The sequence below is a fragment of the Vespula vulgaris genome, chromosome 10 (assembly GCF_905475345.1).
Source record: "Vespula vulgaris chromosome 10, iyVesVulg1.1, whole genome shotgun sequence".
Taxonomy (NCBI): Eukaryota; Metazoa; Arthropoda; class Insecta; order Hymenoptera; family Vespidae; genus Vespula; species Vespula vulgaris.
Genome location: NC_066595.1, coordinates 3,506,207 through 3,527,879, shown reverse-complemented (window position 1 = coordinate 3,527,879; position 21,673 = coordinate 3,506,207). Strand labels below are relative to the sequence as shown.

Genomic DNA, 21,673 nt, shown 5'->3' with positions numbered 1-21,673 from the left:
AAGAAAAAAGAAAAGAAAAGAAAAGAAAATGAAAAGAAAAAAAGAAAGCATCGGTTAGAGTGACCAAAATGAACGTGAGTGACGAAAAGAAAGAGAGAGAGAGAGAAAAGAAGGGGTTGCTTTGAATTTATTGCTTTATCATTGACCATCGAACTTAATAATACTTATATTTTATTATCACGGATTAAATCGACTCTAACATGTTGGTGTCAATGCATCGATGATAATAATTTAAAGCTACATTTAAATAATTCGTTTTTTATACTTTCTTCTTCTCATTCTTTTTTCATTTCTTTTTTATTTTTCAGACAACAATCTCTCGTTAAATGATACGATACTAATAATAAATTAATAATTAATTTATACATTAATATTGATATATATATACATACATATATACATATATATATATATATATATATATATATATATATATATATACGCACACACCTTTATTGTATATAGTTACTTCAGTCATGCAGAGAGAATCACGTTTGTTGCGAATACTCGACGAAGGTATCGCCATTAAAGCGATATTATTATCGAAGTCAGCCGTGAAAGCTCGGCATTATCGTCGAGCGCATCGAGCGTTCATTTTGTGCCCTCTAACAGAGCTCGAGCTTATACACACGTACGAACACACATATGTATCTGTATATGTATGTGTATGTATCTCGACGGCCCTTCCCACTCATGATTTTTTTCGTGGCAGCTTGGTGCCAACGTTGGCTTAGCGAGAGGGACTCTCTATCTCGTTCAGATAAACGAATGAATCCTCGTGTATTCCTAGAGACAAAATTCATGTATACTAAATGCATTCGATGTACCATCGGACAAAATCCATCCGTCGTACGATACGATTGAATAGATTTCTCCGTTTTCTTTTTTATTAATTTATTTGTTTCTTACTTCATTAATCTAATTTAATTTTTTTGATCAATATATAAATTTATCGATAAATTTATTTCTCCGATCGAACGCTCACTTTCCCGTTCATTAATTTTTAATTCTTTTTTCTTTCACGTTTCAATAAAGCATCTAATTAATTCTTTACACAAGCTCCGATTTATAGATCAAGCACGTTTTATCTCTACGCTCGATTAAAAGGTCTAATTAATTTAACTTTGCTGCGATTAACGAATCTATAATTGATATATAAATTTCAAATCAGATTATAACGAATTAGATTTATTTCGATGGAATTTATTATTGGTCGTACACTCATATTAATTCTCATTGATTATTCTCTCTTTTCTCTTCTACGATTTTATTTTTCTATTAAATTTGATCAGAAATTTTATTCGTTTGCGTGTACTCTAAATATCAGATGATTTTCATATAAGATTTTGATTCATAGGATTTCGAAGAGTTCAAATATTGATTGGTGGAAAAGAGAAGGGACAAGGAGTTATTCAACTATAATAATCTACGTCATATTATACGATTCTAGGGTGGTCACTCTTTTGAGGGCGTTTCAGCTGTTCGTGCATCCTCCTATTGTTCAACTTAGAATTATTTATAGCTACAGGATGACCAAACACAATTTAACGGTGGCGCGAGATCACATGGTGTCGCAGAATCCAACGTATCTCCTCTCTCTCTCTCTTTCTCTTTTACTCTCTGGTTCGTCCATTGTCGTCATCGTCTATGTCATCGTAAATGTCGATTCATCGTATTATGTATTACTATGTATGTACACGTGTAAATAGGGAAAATAAAAAGAAAAAGAAAGGGGAGGTAGACTCTCGTACTCGTATTTCAATTTTCGACGTGTTTTCATGTTATATGGTATGGTATGGTATGGTATATTATGGTATAGTATGGTATGGTATGGTATAGTATAGTATAGTATGGTATGGCATGGTATGGTATGGTATAGTATATATGTCTATAGAAAGATCGTTTTTCATGGTTGGTAATAAGAATGAATGAGAGACGAGGCTACATTGTAAAGAGTGAACAAACGTAGCTGGTATTGAAGGGCCGTCGATAGGGCGTAGGCGTGAACGTTCGACTTCAACTCGTACAATAAATTTACATTTCTCTTACTATTAGCATAAACCACATTCACTGTGAACGACCCCCTTATTTCTATTATTAACCTGTTAACTTGAAGAATTTTTTTTTCTTTTCTTCTTTTCTTTTTCTCCTTTCTTCACTTTTTATTTATTTATTTATTTATTTTTATTTTTGTTATTCTTTTTTTTTTTTTTTTTATTAGAACCGGACACACGAAATTTATCTTATATCAAATTGAGAAACGAAAATGAGACAATTCGAGGATAAATTAGTAAATTAATAGTTAGAATTATTATTTCTTTTTTTATATATGTGTATGTATTTATGTTTATATTTAAATAAAAGACAACATTTTTTTCATTTGTGACAAACAAATTCGTTTTCTCTCAATTAATAGATTAAATTAGACAAAATATTATTTTGTATGTACGATGATATAATATATAGACATTTTTTTCTTTTCTTTTTTTTTTTAATGAGAAAACGGATTTATTTATTATTTTCTCAAGAAGAAAAAAAGGAAAGAAAAGTTAAAGAGTTAAAAATCATTGTGACAAATTAATTCTTCTTCCTTGGATAAAAATGATTTCATTCGGAGAAAACTTTATTTGATATAAGAGAATAATGCATCGATTAGGGGATAATTACGAAATATAAAAGGACATTTCCGTAACAAAATAAAATAGTTTGAAGATTCGTATTCTAAATAAATAGTATATACATACTAGAGAAGCTATGGTGGGTTATGCAAGGAGCGTGGGATCGTTCAGAGAAAGAAAGAAGCAGAAGACACGTGGAGTAAAAATTCATGAGAGTATATGCAACGAAGCAGAAACACACGCGCGCGCGCACACAAACACACACATAAACACATATACGTACATACATATATAAAATATATTGAAGATATGTATAGGTAAGTTCTTAGCTGTAAGATAAGCGAAAACTCGTTCTCCGTCATCGGTGAGAGTGTTCTTGCGGGTAGAAAGGGAAGTCAGCTGGAAGAAAGAAGGAGAGGGGGAGAGAGAGAGAGAGAGAGAGAGAGAGAGAGAGAGAGAGAGAGAGAGAGAGAGAGAGAGAGAGAGAGAGAGAGATTTGCAACTTAATCTCAGTTCGTAGTCGATGTTCTGTCTTCTAACGAAAAAAGAAAAAAAATATATATGTATATATATACATACATATATATGTATATATAATAAAATTAGTTTTAAGCAATAAAAGAAATTTTTCTTAATATCTAACTTTAAGATCAAAAAGAAAAAAGAAAAATAAGAAGAAGAATAAAAGAATAGAGAATAAGTTAACATATAATCGAACATTGTCAAATTTGTTGAGATTTAAAAAATGATATGTTTGTGATCTTCAACGATTAACAAATAATAATAATAATGATGATGATGATGATGATGATGATGATGATGATGATGACAATTATGATAACAATGATAATAATAATAAATAATAATAAAAATACAGACAAAAAAAATTCTGTTCAAAAAAAGGCTTTCGATGAAAGGAAGACGAAGACGATTAAAAAAAGAAAAAAGAAATCTATAAAAGGCTCAATTATTCGACCTTCCCTTTTAAAAAACGACATAAGGCTATCGATTGCTTCAAAAGAAGCATCACGTTCAGGGACTTTGTACTTATGTATTAAGTATTCCCGATTGGCAGTAGGTAGTCAGCTAGCTAGCTAGCTAGCTGTTGCTTCGAGGACTTCTTCTTTCATTCACATTTCTTTTTTTTTCCTCTCACCAGAGAACAACTCCTCGAAGCTCTCTTTTGTTAAAGGGAATTTTCGTTTAGGGCTGGTCTCTCTCTCTCTCTCTCTCTCTCTCTTTCTATATATATATATATATATATATATATGTATGAATGAAGGAAAAGGAACAAAAAGCATTCTTGATAGCCATACGCGTACATTGGTACGATTGTGCATTTTAAGCTTTCTCTCCTGATCACAGTTTTTCTGCGGTCCATTAAACTCGAATCGCATAGTACAGATGAATTAGTCTTACTATGGTACAACTATCGTTTAGTATCATCCAACCATTTTCATCTAAACAAAAATAATGTTTTTTATATTGCTTACGTTAAATTCATATATATAACATTTTGTATAAGAACAACGTCTTTTATATTAACTACATTAAAATCATATATATATATATAACATTTTTTAATTTAATTTAATTTAATTTTTTATTGTCGAACGAATAATGTCGATATTGAAATTCGATTGACAAGTATTTTCAATTAATTCAATATCACGATAATTAAAATGATATTTTCTATATAATAATTTGAATAAAACGAGCAGTATGTATATACGTATATGCGTGTGTGTGTGTGTGTAAATAACTTTTTACTTTAATTTAATATTTCATCATAAGCAAGAAGCAATGTATTCTATATAATGATACGAATCAAACGAAAGGTATATAATGCATATAGATGTGCATCAGAGTAAATCATTTATTATTTTTATTTAATTTAATTTTTCGTAGGGAAATTTTCAACGAATAGAACGAATAAGGACGATGTTGAAATTCAGTTGATAAATCTTTTCGAGTAATCTACTCTACAAGAATGACGAAGTGACTCGTTCGGTCATCGATATAAATCTTTCGAAATTAGGTCAGTACGTACGTAAGTACTTACTTACGTCGTTCGTTCACTTTAGAGTTACTTGTCTTGGAAGGTTCAACGAACATAAAGATTTCTTATTGCTTACAAGGAAGCATTGAATTAACGAACAAAGAACTCACGAATTCTTAAAAGTTTTCTCTTTGAAGACTATTATAAAAAGTATTACATAAAAAAAAAATTACTATCACGTTTTATGATTTATGACTGATAAAAACAACGTCCGTCTAAAAGAATCGTGGGCTTATCAAGAAATGGTTCGAAAAGAAAGAAAAAGAGGAAGAAGAAGAAGAAGAAAACTTTGTTGCTTATTTACCTCTAGACGTTTTCCTCTCTTTCTTTTTTACTTCTTAATTTTCCCCATTTTCGTTTATCTAATATTACCGATCGACATTCTGCTCCAGTAAAGACGATTATCACGATGATAATTAAGTGTAATTAGAGCGTAGCCGGGCACGCGACCCTACCATAAATGATCGGCAGATGCCTTTCTCAAAACTTATTCAAGACTACGACGAGGACTATGACGACGACTACGACGGCAAGAACCGAGTAAAAGTTAAGTTAATTATGTATAAAGTTAGTTAAGTTCGTTTGCAGGTGCCACATACATACACATACATATACACACACACATATATATATATATATATACGTTTATATACGTATAAGGTCGTGTTAACGCAGCTGCATGTGCAAGAGCACGTGACCATTCGCGTTACGCACCGGTTTGCACTGCTAATCGGGAGAGTTTGCTGTTATAATTTACTTCGTGTAACAATGCGAGAAGAAAACTAATTATAAAGTATTATTTTATATCCAAACGGAGGCGACATCGAACGCTTTTCTTTTTTTCCTTGGGACGCGCGATATATTTACCACCTACAATTTTTTAATTTCTCATTAAATTCGATTAAATCGCAAGAGAAAATTTTATTTCACCTGTTTAAAAAAATTATTATTATTATTATTATTTTTGTTGTTGTTGTTTATATCATTATGAGAAAATATATGCGAATAGTTATTTTAAAGATAAAAAGAAAAGAAAATTTATAAGAAAGATAACAGTTGTTATCTTTATAACATCGTTGAATTTCGAAAGTCAGAAAAAAAAGACGAGTCCAATCGCATTTAACAATTTCTAATTTCTAATCTATCTTTATCAAAGAAAATAAAAAAAAGAAAAGATAAAAAAAATTGGATAGATATATCCCAATTAGTTTAAGAATAATATTCTATTCCTTCAAATTTTAAATAATAAACTAAATTTTCCACTTTGCAAAATTTTCAACGATACATCTGCACGATATATATAAATGTCACGTGAAATTTATTTTACGAATTCTCTCGAGCAATAACAAAACGTTTCGAAATTCATAACAAAGTAGCCGTGAAATAATTTTATGACGAATCTTAATTGCTTCGGTCTCTCTCTTTCTCTTTCTTTCTCTCTGGAAGATTCACGAAACGTTCTAGTACACAACGAGAGAATCATACGCATGCTGGATACATTATTACACTTGATAATGGCAATTAATCTCGTTTTTCCCGTTCCGCGAGCTCGTTTACCTTCGAATCGAGCGAGAGAACTTTCTCGCTAACCGAGAGATGACTGTAATTAAAGCTTAACCATCCAGCATCCCCACTACCCCTCTTTCTCTCTCTCTTTCTCTACGCATTAATTTTCCCCTCTAAATGCCTGAGCAATAAGTCAGAATACTCGGTATGCTGTTAGTTGAACATGCGAGACTGAGATCATCGACACTTATGGTCATAATGCTTTCTCTCCGTCAATGTCTTATCTTTCTCTCTCTCTCTCTCTATCTCTCTCTATCTCTCTATCTTTCTCTTTCCAGCTCTTCATCTGTGTTACTCCCCCTTCAAAATTATTCCTTCTCTCTCTCTCTCTTTCTCCTTCTAGCTTCATCTCCTATATTCCCTCTTCAAAATTATTCTCCTTCATCTCTCTCTCTCTCTCTTTCTTTCTTTTCCTCTCTTTTTCTCTCTTTGACTGACTGTTCCTTGCAACCACAATTCTTCCTCTCCTCGATCGAACGTTTAAACGTTCCGCGTGAGTTCTTACGAGAAAACGATCTTTTCTATCCAACATCGTTTCTTCCGTTTACTGGAGCGAGATAAATCGTAGATATCGATCGGAAAGATCGAAATGATTCAAGAATAAGTATTACGAATCGAAGTATTCCGATAACATAATATCTATCGTTCGACGATACTCAGTCATCGTCGTCATCGTCGTCGTCGTTATTATTGTTGTTTCCTTTTTTCCAAGAACATTTACATAACATACGATACATTATAGATTTATTGATTGTCGCAATGTTTTACAAGTTAGAGCGATGAAATGTTATGTTGCATAACACGAAACAGAATTTTGTAGCTCGATCAAAGTACAAGCGATGATATTAAGCAGATGGCACAGAGGCAACAGAAGAGATAACCTCGATTAATTCGTGAATCTGCCCTCCAGATAACGTATTTCAGAGAGAGAGAGAGAGAGAGAAAGAGAGAGAGACGTATGTTAACGATATTTCTCGTATATACACCGAAAGCTTTGCGTTCCTCCTCAACCGATACAAAAATATCGTCTTTGAAACACGTAGCACGAACATCGGCACGGTTTATTTACAGACTCACTGCATCCGGAAACGATGAAATGTATTTTCGTGACATATATATGTATGTATGTATGTATGTATATATATATATATATATACACTTATGTATATATGTACATATTTATATTGTAAGGTAGATTTAAGCCACGCACCAAATACCAATTTTACTTCCCGGATTTAATGAAAAATATTCTCGTTAGAAGCTTTCAAATCATATCTAACATTGCAATATATGCAATAATAAAATTATGAATGAGAACGCGATTGATTGAAAAGTCTGTCGCGTTCGGTAGTTGAAAGAGAAAATAAATAAATAAATAAATAATAAATTATGAATAAAGAAATAAAATAAAATAAAAGATAACGAGAGAATATGTACATTTATATGTATATCTGTACACGTACATTTACATGTATATATATATAAAACATCTAATGACAGTTTTTATCTCGGGATAAACAATGCAACGCCATTGAAACTCACCTGAAACAGAAATGAAAAGGAGCGACTGTGTATAGCCATTCTTTCATTAATTAATAAGAGGTCGTTCACCCCGTACGCTCGGGTGAGAGACCGCGCTGTCGGTGGTCTAATTAACTAATTATGAACATTATCGAGCAGAAGCACCAGCCGTAAAAACGTTCGATTCTTATATCACCAAAAATGTGTATGTAAGTAGTGTTTATCGAATTTTTTAATTGTGCGATATTAACGAAGCGAGTTCAATGTGTTTCTACTATTCGTACATATATCATCGTAAATAAGTACGTGTAAGTATATACAAGTTCGTTGAATCTTTTATTGCACGATATTAACAAGGAGTGTTCCGTGTTTTTATTTGCAAAAAGAAAAGAAAATAAAAGAAGAAAAGAAATATTCAGATTAAAACTATCGATCGACCATTTTCATCGCATCTATCGATTTGAACGACGCTTGAAAAATTAATAATTTTATAATTGTTATACCATACATTTAAGTTACTTATTATTTGCTTTAATTTTACAATAGCAAGGTAATATTTTTGAAAAAAAAAATTAATTTATTAATTTCCGTAATTGACACGGAAAGATAAAGATAAAAGTTAAAAATTCGTTATTTCAACGGATTAAAAAATTCTGGCATTAAAAAAAAAAATAAAAAAAAAAGAGAGAAAGAGAGAGAGAGAAAAGAAAATAAAAAAAATGAAAGAGAAGGTTAAATTTGATTTAAAGATCAGTGAACTTGAAGATTAAATCGAGAAAGAATAATAAATGACTTTCAAACTTCAGAGTTTGACAAGAAATAAGACAAGCTCGTAATTCTACGTACGTTAAATGAGAAGACCTTGAAGAAATATCGAATGAAAAGAAAAGAAGTAAAAAAGAAAAAAAAGAAAGAGAGAGAGAGAGGAAAAAAGAGAAGAAAAAAAAAAGAAAAAAAAAACTACGAACGAACAAAAAATTAGAGTGTTTAGTCTACTACTAAAGCGTATCTGGATTTCGATCTCTCGTCTTTTCTCTCTCTCTCTCTCTCTCTTTGCTTTTTCTCTTCCCCTCTCCACCCTCCCAGCACGACCTCACCCCATTTTTTTCCTCCCTTAATCTTATCTCTCGAGTACTCTCTCATTTCAGTGAGACGTAGGTAAAACGTTCGTTCAGTTATTTTCACGCGAAACAGTGCTTTCATTTTTCCGCGCGAAAGGATAGCGAGAGCGCGGGAAATTCAAATAGCACGAACTTATATCTATAGTATGATAATATATATGCGTATACATTACGTTATATCAATAATTTATTCATAAATTCTCGTAGTGCGTGCTCTCGTGTCCGAACGAGGGAAAGCGCGTATTTTCAGGACGTTTTTTGTTAACACGACGCCTCTCACCAAAGACCTCGTTCGACTTTCACGGAAATATATATATATATATATATATATATATATATATATATCATTGTTTGTAAAAATTTTCCAACAAATAAATATGTATAGTAATAATCAGACGGAGCATAGTATTTTATTTTCAAGATTTTCTACAGATTTGTTTCACGATTAATTACAAATTTTAGTAAGGTGCTATTATATACTGATCAAATAAAAAATATCTGATCAAACCTTATATATATATGTGTGTGTTAAAAAAATTACAACACACTGATATAGGAATTTTTGTTTTTCAATTTTAATTTACTAATTTATTATATTACGTAATTATTGTATGTAATAAATTTTATTAATACAGATATTAATAATAATAATTTGTAATATGCAATTTGCTACATTTACGTGCATGGAACAATATAGTTTATATAATATAATAGTATCAATGTAATAAATAAAATATTTAATATATATATATATATAATATATAAAATATAATTTTTACTGTTATAATAAAAAAGAAAAAAATACATATATATATACACATACACACACATATATCATACGATATTAAAATTTGTAACACGATCGATAAATTGATCGATATATTACAGCTCCTACTAATAATTTCAGGGGACGGAAACGATTGTTACATTATATAACGATACCATTTCTTTTTTCTCTCATTTCGACGAAAACTAGAACCTCTGACATTTACCAAGAAAACCAAGAGAGATATTTCAGACAACGTTATGACCTAGATATCGTCTCTCAGCTAGGCTTTAACGAGAAATGGCAACGTGCATACGTGATTAAACGGACTGTCCCTCCTAAGAGTCTCGAGTCTATGAGTAAAGCTGGCTTATTCAGTGGCCTAACGTCGCTTTAATTATGTATTTCGTTAAAAGAACGAGGAGGAGTAAGGGTTGAGGAGCAAAGGAAGAAGAGAGGGGAGGGTGCGTATAGAGGGCCTTTTTGAAGACTATAAAAGCGAATATAAAGTACTAGTAGTAGTAGTAATAGTAGTAGTAGTAGTAGTAGTAGTAGTATAGTAGTAGGTAACAGTAACAGCAGTAGGAATGATTCATACTTCACGTTTCTGTAAAGAAAAAAAAAAGAGAGAGAAAGAAAGAAAGAAAGAAAGAAAGAAAAAAAGGAAAAAAAAGAGAGAGAGAGAAGGAGAAGAAATGCGTTACTTTTCATGGCAGTACATGAAAGAGTCCTACCCTATACATATATATATATATATATATATATATATATATATATATATATATACGTAAAGTGCACGCTCTAGTTCTTATCACCTCGGGCTTTTATATACCCATGACGCATAGAAGGGTTTCCTCTTACTAGCCTACGAATGTCGACAAGTAAGTATCTACACGTTTACTATATGATACATGAAAGCGGAATAAGCGGAGAAAGGAAATCGAATCGAACGGTTTACTTCTAATAGTCTTTCTATTTCTATCTCTATCTCTATCTCTATCTTTAATCTGTCTCTCTCTCTCTCTCTTTTTCTTTCGTTCTTTCTTTTTCCGTTTCTTTTTCTTTCCTATCCAGTCACACTTGCCATTTACTCGACCTACTTCTTGCTTAAGAGTTAATTACTTACTCGGTGATTGGACCACCGATTGGATTTCGATCTTTCACACTTGAAATATATTTGATCATGTTTTTCTTATTCCTTCTCTTTTTAGTTTTGTAGATTTTATTTATGTAAACATTTTGAATCTTCTTGTCGATCTCTTTTGTATTTGTTTTTCAAACACTATAAAGTCTTTTTCATCTTCCTTTCATCATTCGACGATCATCTCTTATATGTTCCCAATTCGTTCTAATTTGAAAGAATCATTTTACTTCTTTTTTTTTTCAAACCAGTAGAACAGTCTGAATCACAGGAGTTGCTTGGGACGACCTCTTTCTCTCTCTCTCTCTCTTTTTTATCGAACACATATTTTACATTATCATAAATTTTAATTGGTTTCTTTTCGACGAAAAATATTTATCAACGTTTACTATCATTAAACGATTCTTAAATATATGAATCACCAATTCCGACGTGGTAAAAATTTTACAGCGATTTTTTTACGAGCCGCTATCAAAAATTATACTTCAAAAAAAAAAAAAGAAGGAGAAAAGATGAAGGATCCTATAAACAGAAGAGTATCCAGTTAATCGGAAAGGATTTAACGAGATTACGTCTCGAATAAAATCGAGTTTGTTCCTCGACATCGAGATTACAGCTTTCTTCCTCCTCTTCTTCTTCGTCTTCTTCTTCTACTACTTCTACTTCTTCTTTTACCATCACCATCTTAGTCTTCTTATTCTTCTCTTCTTCCTCGAACGAGCATGAGTCACGTTTACTCGAACGGAGTCCCCTGAACTTCTCTACCGCCTCGTCATCCTCCTCAGGATTAACGACCCTGACCATTCGTTTTTCTCCATCGCAAACCGGAAAGCGATCCTTCGCGTCCCTTCTCTATACTACAAGGGAAGAGAAATAGAAAAGAAAAGAGATAGTGTCAGATATGTGTGTGTGTGTGTGTGTGTGTGTGTGTGTGTGTGTGTGTGTATCTATATATATAAACATAAGCGATTGCGAACTCGTAAAACTTTTCTTCTCCAACAAAGACGCCGGAAGGATCCTCCCAAAATGTTATTTTCAATGAGAAGTAAAATTAGAAGAAGAGAGGGAGAGATAGAGACAAAGAGAAAGAGAAAAAAAGGACAAATATTCGAATAGTTGATTCTTATCTGTATATAACAATCAATACAAATTTATTTGATTAATTCATTAATATTATACACGAATTATTTTCTACGTAAGTAGATGATACAGTTATTAATTAATTATTAATTGTTCGTTATTTATTATTATAATTGTTAATTATACGTTTATATTTATAAATGTATTTATATTGTATCGTATTATATTTGTATAGAAAACGATCAATATGTCACTAATAATATAAATATTTATCGATCATTATTTATTATATATATATTTTTCTTTTATTATTATATTATATCCAAGTATAAAATAATAACAAACGTGTATACACTGAATAAATCTCGCAACAAAGAAAGAATAAGTGAAAAAAGAAAGTCACTTTGATGCTTTAAATGTCAATCCTTTATAACCGGTGACTAAGAGAGATAGAGAGAGAAAGAGAGAATACCCCATAAAACGGCTTTTAGGGGGATCTATGAGGTTAGGGGAGTTACTGTAAAAGGGCCCTGCTAACTAAGGGTGGCCCCCATTTCTGCGAATTAAAATAGCTATGCTTTTGCCGACCTTATTATTTTATTAAATGTTAAAAGCTGATATGCATTTGATATCTTCGATACGCTTTTAACTGGGACAACCAAGAAAGGGTAAAGGGCATGTCAATGATGTATACGTTTAGAATTTTCCCAAGGAAAATTTTCTCAATCTCGAAGAAATAGTTCTCGTCGATACGTACGATCGAGCAAGAATGAATCATCGTTGGTACTCTTCTACTTTCGCAAATAGCGGAAGAAACCATCCGGACCTTTCACCGTTAACTCTTTCCATTATTATTTGTACAGGATGGACCAAAAGTTCCTTGGTTTCATCAAAAATTATTTACTTTTTCAAAAGACCAGGCAAATTGTTTCTTTTTTTTCTTTCTGTCTTCCCTTCTTTTCTTTCTTTCTTTTTTTTTTTTCTTATTAAATTGCAAGACTACGAGCGAATTAGATAGAATTTTTTAATCTGTGGAAAAAGAAATAAGATGATAGCCTATATAAAATGTTAAAACGGACATTATCGATTGTTGAAATTATCTAAAAACTTTTGAAACGCCTTAACAAAGATTTTCTCTTTTTATAATACCCAATTTGTTTATTTTTAACACGAGACGTTTCTTGTTAATAAATATTTTTAATGTGTAATAAATTTGAGAGAGTATTCATTAGACACGTACAAATGGTTCCAAGAAAAAACAAAAAAAAAAGAAAAAAAACAAAAGTAAGAGAAAAAAAAAAATAAAATTTATACCAATATACTAATCGTAATAATTTGATAAGGGTATCATATATTGACGTACATATGTATCTCACGATAACAATGCAATTATATGAAATAAAACTATTTCGATAAAAATGTTCTACTTAAGGTAACGTCAGACATTCTCACCAGAGGACAAAAAGATTAAAGCATGTTAGAACTATAAACGATTTTATCATCCTGCGTCCTATTCTCGATTTTCTCATAATACACACATACAAAAGCTGGAGGAAGTGACATCAGTGGCATAAAACGTGTCATAGAGTTCTCTCTTGCAATGAGTTCGTACGTTTAGAAAAGTACGTCGATTATTTCTTTGTATGTATATGTCTGTGTGTGTGTATGCGAATGTGCATCACGTGTTAGTAGCTCGCAAAAGTCATTAGGTAACGGTAGGCCGCGCAAATGTATCGTCGAGGACGCGATCAATTGAGAGAGAGAGAGAGAGAGAGAGAGAGAGAGAGAGAGAGAGAGAGAGAGAGAGAGAGAGAGAGAGACGAGGGATGGATGGCAATTTGTAACGAGGTTGTACGGGCTAGAGAAGCTTAAATTGCACCAGAGAAAGAGAGAAAGAGAGAGAGATAAAGAGAGAGATAGAGATATTTCCATATTCACCAACCAGAGGACGAGAATCTTGATCATCAGCATGATCATCTTTAACGAGGAAAAACTCGCTCTCATTGCCAACCAGATTTATCTGCGAAGCTCTCTCTCTCTCTCTCTCTCTCTCTCTCTCTCTCTCTCTCTCTCTCTCTCTCTCTCTCTCTCTCTCTCTCTTTCTCTCTCTGTCTGTCTGTCTGTCTGTCTGTCTGTCTGTCTGTCTGTTTCTATTCGATCGTTTCAATATTCTATGAATCCGTGACCTAATAATTAGATATGCATTACTTCATCTATTTCGTAAAAAGAAAAGAATAATAATGTAACGAAATATCAAGTATATGATATACAGTATATAACAATATTGTTTTGTTTACAAAGTAATCATACTGACATATATTTCTTTATTATTTTTTTTGTCTTTCTCTCTCTCTCTCTTTTCTTTTTCTTACTATACAATATCTAACGAATAATATTATACTTCGTTTTCTTGTGCTTTGAATAAAATTTTTTATAAAGACTCACAGAAACTGTGAGGTGGAGAGTAAGAGAGAAAGAGAGAGAGAAAGAGAGGGATGTGTACTTCCAACGATAATCATATGTATGGACGATTATTATTACGTCACGTCCGTTCGATCGCGTTGAACTTGATAAAGTCGGAACAGCTGCTAGGCGCGGAATATATAAGCCGCAAAGTGGATCACCATGCGAGCTCGCAAAAATGTGTCGCGATAGATAATCGTCCCACGTACTCTCGACCCACTCTGTCTCGCGATGCAAAACTCGACTCTTGCGTAAATCGTTCCTCGTGTATACAAGTATGTATGTTTATATGTATACATGTATATATATGTGTATACATGTGTGTGTGCGTGTGTGTATGTGCGTGTATATGTACATATGTAAGTACCTACGTATATATACGTTCTTCGGTTCAATGACCTTGCGCTCCTCCGCATCGTAATATAAACAATCGCCCTCGCATGAATTCAACATCAATCGAGAAATCGCATATGTACATACTTCTATATGTCAAGATAAAATAAAAACGAAAAACGAATTGTTTCACAGATGCGATCTATAGATCTTCGACGTGCCATTTTAAAAATACTTGTTGTATCGTTTACAACGATACAGTATTATATATGTAAATAAATCATTATCAATCGTATGAAATGAAATTTAGTGTTACGATTTGTTCATAAATGGTCACTTTGCAATGCAAGACAAATACATTAAATAATATGAAAAATAAATTGTGCATCGCGCAGACATAAGAGAGAGAGAGAGAGAGAGAGAGAGAGAGAGAGAGAGATAAAAAAAATGATAAATTAAGTTAGATTAAAAAAGAATGAAGAAAAAAAAAGATATTTAAAAAAAGATCCCAAAAATATGGGAAATTGCAGCTGAGACGAAAGCAATTTTTCTGTGAATAAACTCGAATTATACGAGAGTCAGGTCAAAGTTCGGGATCGAAAAAAAAGGTCATTGGTAGATAGGAGGGTGAAACGTGCTATGATCTCCCTAATATTACACTTTTTCGATTGTCTGACCGAATGACACGTGTCACTGAACAGGAACGTAACATTCTTCAAACTTCCACGCAAATGACGAGCGAAACTTTTGTCGTTTTATCGTCTGCGATATTTTTAACATTTGTTTAATTCTTAAATGCATACATACTTTTTTAAAAACATTTTTTTTATATGAACGAAACTTTATAGCAAATATTATAACTACGTAAATATTGTCATTATCATTAACATCTTTTTTTCTTGTATAAATTTAATAAGAAAAAAAAAAAAAAAGAAAAAAAGAAAAAAACTTGTTCTTCTAATCACTTTCATTCAATCAATTTTTTGATTCTTTTTCTTTTTTAGAAATCACTTATTAGATGTTTACTCATTCCTCACGAATTTTCCTATCTCTCTCTCTGTTTTTTCTGTCATTCATCCCTTACAATTATCGTCGTCATCCCTCTCGAAACTGATTTCCGATTAATATATCATTCTCATTGGGAAATGTTCAAAAAAAAAAAAAAAAAGAAAAGAAGAAATAAAAAAGAAAAGAAAAAAAATTCGATAGAAAATAAACGTCCTAGAAATAACACGAAAGGGAGAAAGGGTGGTAAAAATCGTTCCGCTTTTCTGGATTTTAATAAGTATCTCCTACCCCTCGCGTACGTGCGTTTCATCCATACGGAACAATTTGTAAGGGTGCCAGGATCTCTCTCTCTCTCTCTTTCTTTCTCTTTTTTCTTTACACAAAAATGAGGAGAAAAATTAGAGCACGAAATCAGCCAACCCTCGACTCTCTCGACCAACGTTACCTGCGGCCTAACGGTAATGAAGCTGCAATCTGCGGTGTCATCGCAATCTCTGCTTTTTTCTTTTTTTTTCACCTTTTTCATGATGCGGCTTCATGAACGCGCGTGTGTATATAAAAAAGAGAGAGAGAGAGAGAGAGAGAGACGAAGGATCAAAAAAGGGTGGATAAACGTGTCCGTAGCGGAATGAGTTCTCGTTACTCTCGGAAAGAAAGAAAGAAAGAAAAGAAAGAAAGAAAAAAAAAGTCCAAAAAAAAGAGAACTAAAAAACAAAAAAGATATTTCGAATCTTCGAGTCGTACAAAAAGAAATCAAAAAAAAAAGAACGAGAGAGAGAGAAAGAAAAGAAAGAGATAAAGAATGAAACAAAATACAAAAAAAAAAAAGAATGAAAAAAGGAAAAGAGAAAGTAGTAGTATATGAGAAGGAGAAGGGTTCGAACGAGCCCTGACGAATTTTCTTGTACGTATTTTCTTTTTTTTTTTTTCTTTTTGAAATTTTTTTTCCCTTCCTCGCAATATATCCGCGATGCATTAAAGTTCAGAAGAGGCTACGAGACCGCAGGCTATCGTTTTTCGTGCGGTTTTAATAAAGTTCCACGGTGGAATATGTATTTCGAGTCTCTCGTAAGAATATCTCCGAAACTATATATCTTTCTCTCTCTCTCTCTTTCTCTTTTTCCGTCTTTTTCATTCTCGTAGAGTTTGGAGTATAAATTTTATAGAGAATTATAGGGAGAGACGATAATAAGGGAAGAAAAGTATTCGCTATGACGTGTTTTACGCTCGTATCGTTCACCGAAAAACGTTATTTTCGTGCGATAAACGTAATTTCACGGTAACGTTAATTCTTTATTTTTTCTTTTCCTTTTTCTCCATGATTTTGTCTTCTTCTCCAACTTTCTTTCTTTTTTCTTTTTCTCCGTGATTTTTTCTTCTTCTTTTTCGACTTCTTCTTTGCTTCCGTTTTTTTCCGTTCTCTCTCTCTCTCTCTTTTTTGTATATACACGTGAAATAAAAAGAAGAAAAAGAAGAACAAGAAGAAGACAAGACAAGACAAGACAAGACAAGACAAGACAGTCTCGAGTAAGTTTATACCTCTCCTCGACACATAAGCGAGCCCTCCCTTAAGAAAGTTCGTCGGTCCTTCAGGCCATAATGCGGACTCTATAATTTCGCACTTTGTAATTACGATTATATGTGCCCTGTTCTGCGCTTCGTAAAAGAATCAGAAAAGAGAGAGAGAGAGAGAGAAGAAAAGTCTCGTCCAATAGCTTCGAGGCAACTATCCAACTCGATTCTATCAAATAAAAATTAACTATGCTCCATCGAATCCATCTGTGTTTCCAACGATCCGTCCATCATCCAAAGACAAGATCTCATGGGATCAGTATGAACGAGAGAATAATAACGACTTGTAGTATCACCGTTCTAGTATCTATTCTTCGCATTAAATCACAAATTTAAATAAGTCTCACGAGTAATCTTACTCGATAGATATGTACGTATGTACGTCGACTCTTTTTATCTTTTCTTTTGTATCGATCTTTTCTTTCTTACATTAGCCAATATCATCTTCGATATCTGTGCAACGAATCGATTGGAAATTATACATGCGTATGTATGTACGTATATACACACGAGAAATAATATTAATATCCTTATAATTTCAAATAAGATTCGATATTAGATAATCCTACGAAATTATTATAAATAACAAATAATATTTCAACCGTTTAAACTGCTATCTTTCGCGCATGATAAATCTATGAAAGTAAAAAAAAAAAAAAAAGAGCATACAGATCTGAATAATAGATACAGATAATACTTGTTTACTTTATAAACCTTACTTTAAAAAAGCTGCAAAAAATCTAATGATCCCGAAGATACCGAAAATGACGCGAAAAAAAAAATAGATAAAAAAGGAAAGAAAACGTAAACAAAAAAAGGAAAAAAAAAAAAAGAAAAAAAGCATAATCCATGTTACCAGAATGCATTCCCCCGTCGATGTCCGGTACATCTTCGAATAGGGAGGACTCGATGCAGTCAGAGTTGTCCGCAGAAGGATCGGCCGTGACCTCACGGTCACGATCCTTAGCTCTCTCAGCTACGGGACGTTTCTCTGCAGCGACCGACGCAGCAGCAGCCACTGTGACGATCGAGGAACTATCGACGGAAGCGTGTCTGTTAGCGGAACGAAGCAAGGAACTACCGCTTCTAGCTAATTTCGTGCTGTGAGTCCTTCTAATCAAAAGATTCGTCAATGTTGTGTTACCGCTGGATTGTTGTTTCTTTTCCTCCAGTTTACTAGCGTTACCATTAGTAGCAGAATTAGAACCGATACCAGCAGTGGTACCATCGCTACCACCATTATTGCAACACTTCACGTTGACCACATTGTTGACCACGCTGATCATTCTATTATTTTCATCGGCAACGCTCTCATTACTCTCCTCGTTCTTATTCTTTTTCTTACGTTTACCATCATCCTCCTCTAGTTCGAAACAAGCAATCGTGTTGTTCAAACGATTCTCCTTCCTCGCCGAATCCTTCCTACCGGTGAAACGATTTTGAAACCTCTCGATAGTCTTGAACGATCTCGTCCTCTCAACTTTCTTTCTATCCTCGTTCCCAATGACCCTGTTGTTAGATCGTTCGTTAGAAGATCCCTTACCGCTTTCGAATATCCTGGTCAATGATTGTACCTTTCCTTTGTGACTCTCAGGTAAAGAATCCTCGTGTTTCCTACTACTCGTTATAGACTCGTTATTACTCAGTGTCCTAGTAAGTATCACCTTTGGCGATATCGACGAAACACCGATCGAAGACGTTCCTATTTTTGTATTACCAATTGGAAACGTATTGCAAACGAACGACGCAGACGACGACGACGACGACGACGACGACGATGACGACGAAGACGAAGATAAGGACGTCGATTTCTTCGTAATATCCTTCTTTTCTACATCCTGCGATTTTATTAAATTGTTACAAGCTTTAGATATCTTTGTCGGCTGTCTTGCTTCTCCACCGTCCAAAGACACGTAAAACGTGGATCGCCTTTTTGGCGATTCCTCGGTATTGTTATCCATGTTCAACATGGTTACTATTTCACGATCACATTTCCAATTAATTTCTTTTCGGGTCAATGATAATGATATGTCTTATGAAAACGAATGACCCGTCCCTTTCGTCAGGACACATTGCTCTTTTAAAACAGGAAATTATAATCCTATACGACGAGCTCCATCTAAAGATTTATTCCTGAACACGTTCGACCGACTTTGAATGATCTTTCGGGTCTGGGAGCCAGACGAGAAACATGTGTTGCACGAGGACATAACGATTTAGAAAGTGAAAGAGAGAGAGAGAAAGAGAGAGAGAGAGAGAGAGACGGAGAGAGATAAAGAGAGAGATAGAGATAGAGGATAAAAAGAGCTATCGACGAAAGCTTCTTCCTTCTTCTTCTTCTTCTTTTTCTTCTTCTTCTTTCGCTTCTTCTATCTTCTTGCCTTCTTCAAAGAGCCACGATGTATTCAATAAAATTCTTCGATTTAGCGAAATTCAATCGAAATTCATTTCTTTCCTCGTTATTTCACATGAATCATCGATTTTTTTTCTTTCTTTTCACTTTTTGTTTTATATCAATGTACGACATTAAAAAATGAAAAAAAAAAGAAAAGAAAAAGAGAAAAGAATGAAATTTCCCACGATGAGTAACTTGGATTGCAAATAAACGTGCGTGTGAGGATGTACCAGTCAATGTGATTTTGTAAATAAATAAATAATTTTTTTTTTTTTTTTTTTTTTTTTTTTTTTTGATATACGTCGTTATCTCATCGTACGAACAAATATGCCGAGTAAACGATATATCTGTGTCGACACTTTCGATATTTTAAAAACGAAAAAAGAAAATAAATGTTGGTCGAGTATAAAAAGAAAAAAAAAAATTGACACACACACGCTTAAATATTCTTACGTACGCACGCACGCACTCGTATACACATACACATACACACAAACAGAAGAAACTTGGTTAATACGTTCGAGTTATAAAGGAAAAAATTTGATAAAAGAACGCGACAAAAAGAGATCCGCACTGTTGAAGCGCTCCCAACTATCTGTTCAACGCGTTGAGTTTTCTTTCTAGCAAAACGCGAGCGCCGCGCCCGGCCGTTCTCGGAAGCTTCGGAATTGTCGGAGTCACGTGATCGTCCATGCGCCACTACGACATACACTACGCTTTGCTCAAGTTCCATATATGTTCGATGGACCAATCGCGAACGTTGTACTTTTTAATGATTTATTAGCGGGATATTTAATATCAATTTAAAAAATAATATCTTGTAAATTGAAAATTTCGAAAAAAGGCAATACCATTATATTAATTAATATTAATAATATATATTAATTATATATATATATATAACGATATTGAAATGAAGAAAAAATAAAAATAAAGAAATGATATTTATGATGACAATCCGATTTGATATTTTCATATTTTTTTTTGAAACGTACAATTAAATTCTCTCATTATGATTCACAAAAATATCATCTCTTTTTTTGCAGATAATTCTTATAAAAATAATTCCAAAAAAAAAATTACATATATACATACATACATACATACATGCATACATACATACATTTAAAGTTCTAAAGAGATAAAACAAACATATTAGCATTTATCAATATTTTCCAATCGATTCTATCTCGAAATATAATTAAAAAAAATATAGACTCAAAGTAAACCACTCATTTACATATATATTAATAGCCAATCATTATGAATAATGATATGAATAAACTCGAGAAATTTAAAAAAAAAAAACCTCATGTTGTTTATCACAATTTTATCACATTGACGGGTTAATATTCGTATTGACTATCATATGGTCGAACAGAGTAATAATAATGATATTCTTTTTTAGCAGTATTAAAAGCGATATGGGTTAATGGGCGATGAGGAGGAAAGAGGAGAGAAGAAGAGTGATCATTCGAGAGGGTTACGTCATGGATTACGCGTTGCATTTAATATCGAATTGTAAATTCATACGACAAGTACCTATATACATAATTAATCTTGTGCGACATTTTAACTTTCTTTTTTTTTTTTTTTTAATTTTCATCCTTATTTATTTACAAACTTGTAAATATGGATAACGTTCAGCGAACTCTTCAATAAAAAATATTCTAACAATATTTTTAATCTCCATTGGTCCACTCGGATGTACTAATCTACTAATTTGATAATTTCAATACAAAAACTGATTGAACGTTCGAAGTTTACATTCAACGAACTTTTTAAGGTCAATTCTAAATTTAACAAGATTAAAGAAACGAAGCAGAGAAAAAAGAAGAAAAATCATATCCTCCTTGCTGGCGCCAGACCCCACATTCGTCGCAAATGCGTAAGACGAAACACTTTTTTTCTTTTATGTTAGACCAGGGACACAACGATGAATCGTGCGTGGAACGAAAAGTGGCTGTCGTCTAACGAAAGAAAAAAAAAAAGGAAAAGAAAAGAAAAAACCGTGACGAAAGTATTTGAAA

At 32.8% G+C, this 21,673-nt stretch overlaps 1 protein-coding gene across 17 annotated transcripts in view; it reads right to left on the bottom strand.

Moving 5' to 3' along the window:
* Window positions 1–21,673, bottom strand: part of LOC127066622 (ras GTPase-activating protein raskol) — a 113,869-nt gene that overhangs the window by 22,886 nt on the left and 69,310 nt on the right. For 2 of the 17 annotated variants that reach the window (XR_007782447.1, XM_051000513.1), the window contains exon 1: window positions 18,105–20,415. The exons of 14 other annotated variants lie outside the window; for them this stretch is intronic. Coding sequence is in view for 2 of the 3 variants with exons in the window: in XM_051000513.1 (XP_050856470.1) it covers window positions 18,105–19,218 (1,114 nt within the window). In the remaining variant the exon portion in view is untranslated. Of the gene's footprint in view, window positions 1–18,104; window positions 20,416–21,673 lie in introns of those variants that run through there. One more of the 17 variants, XM_051000512.1, reaches the window with a different exon arrangement.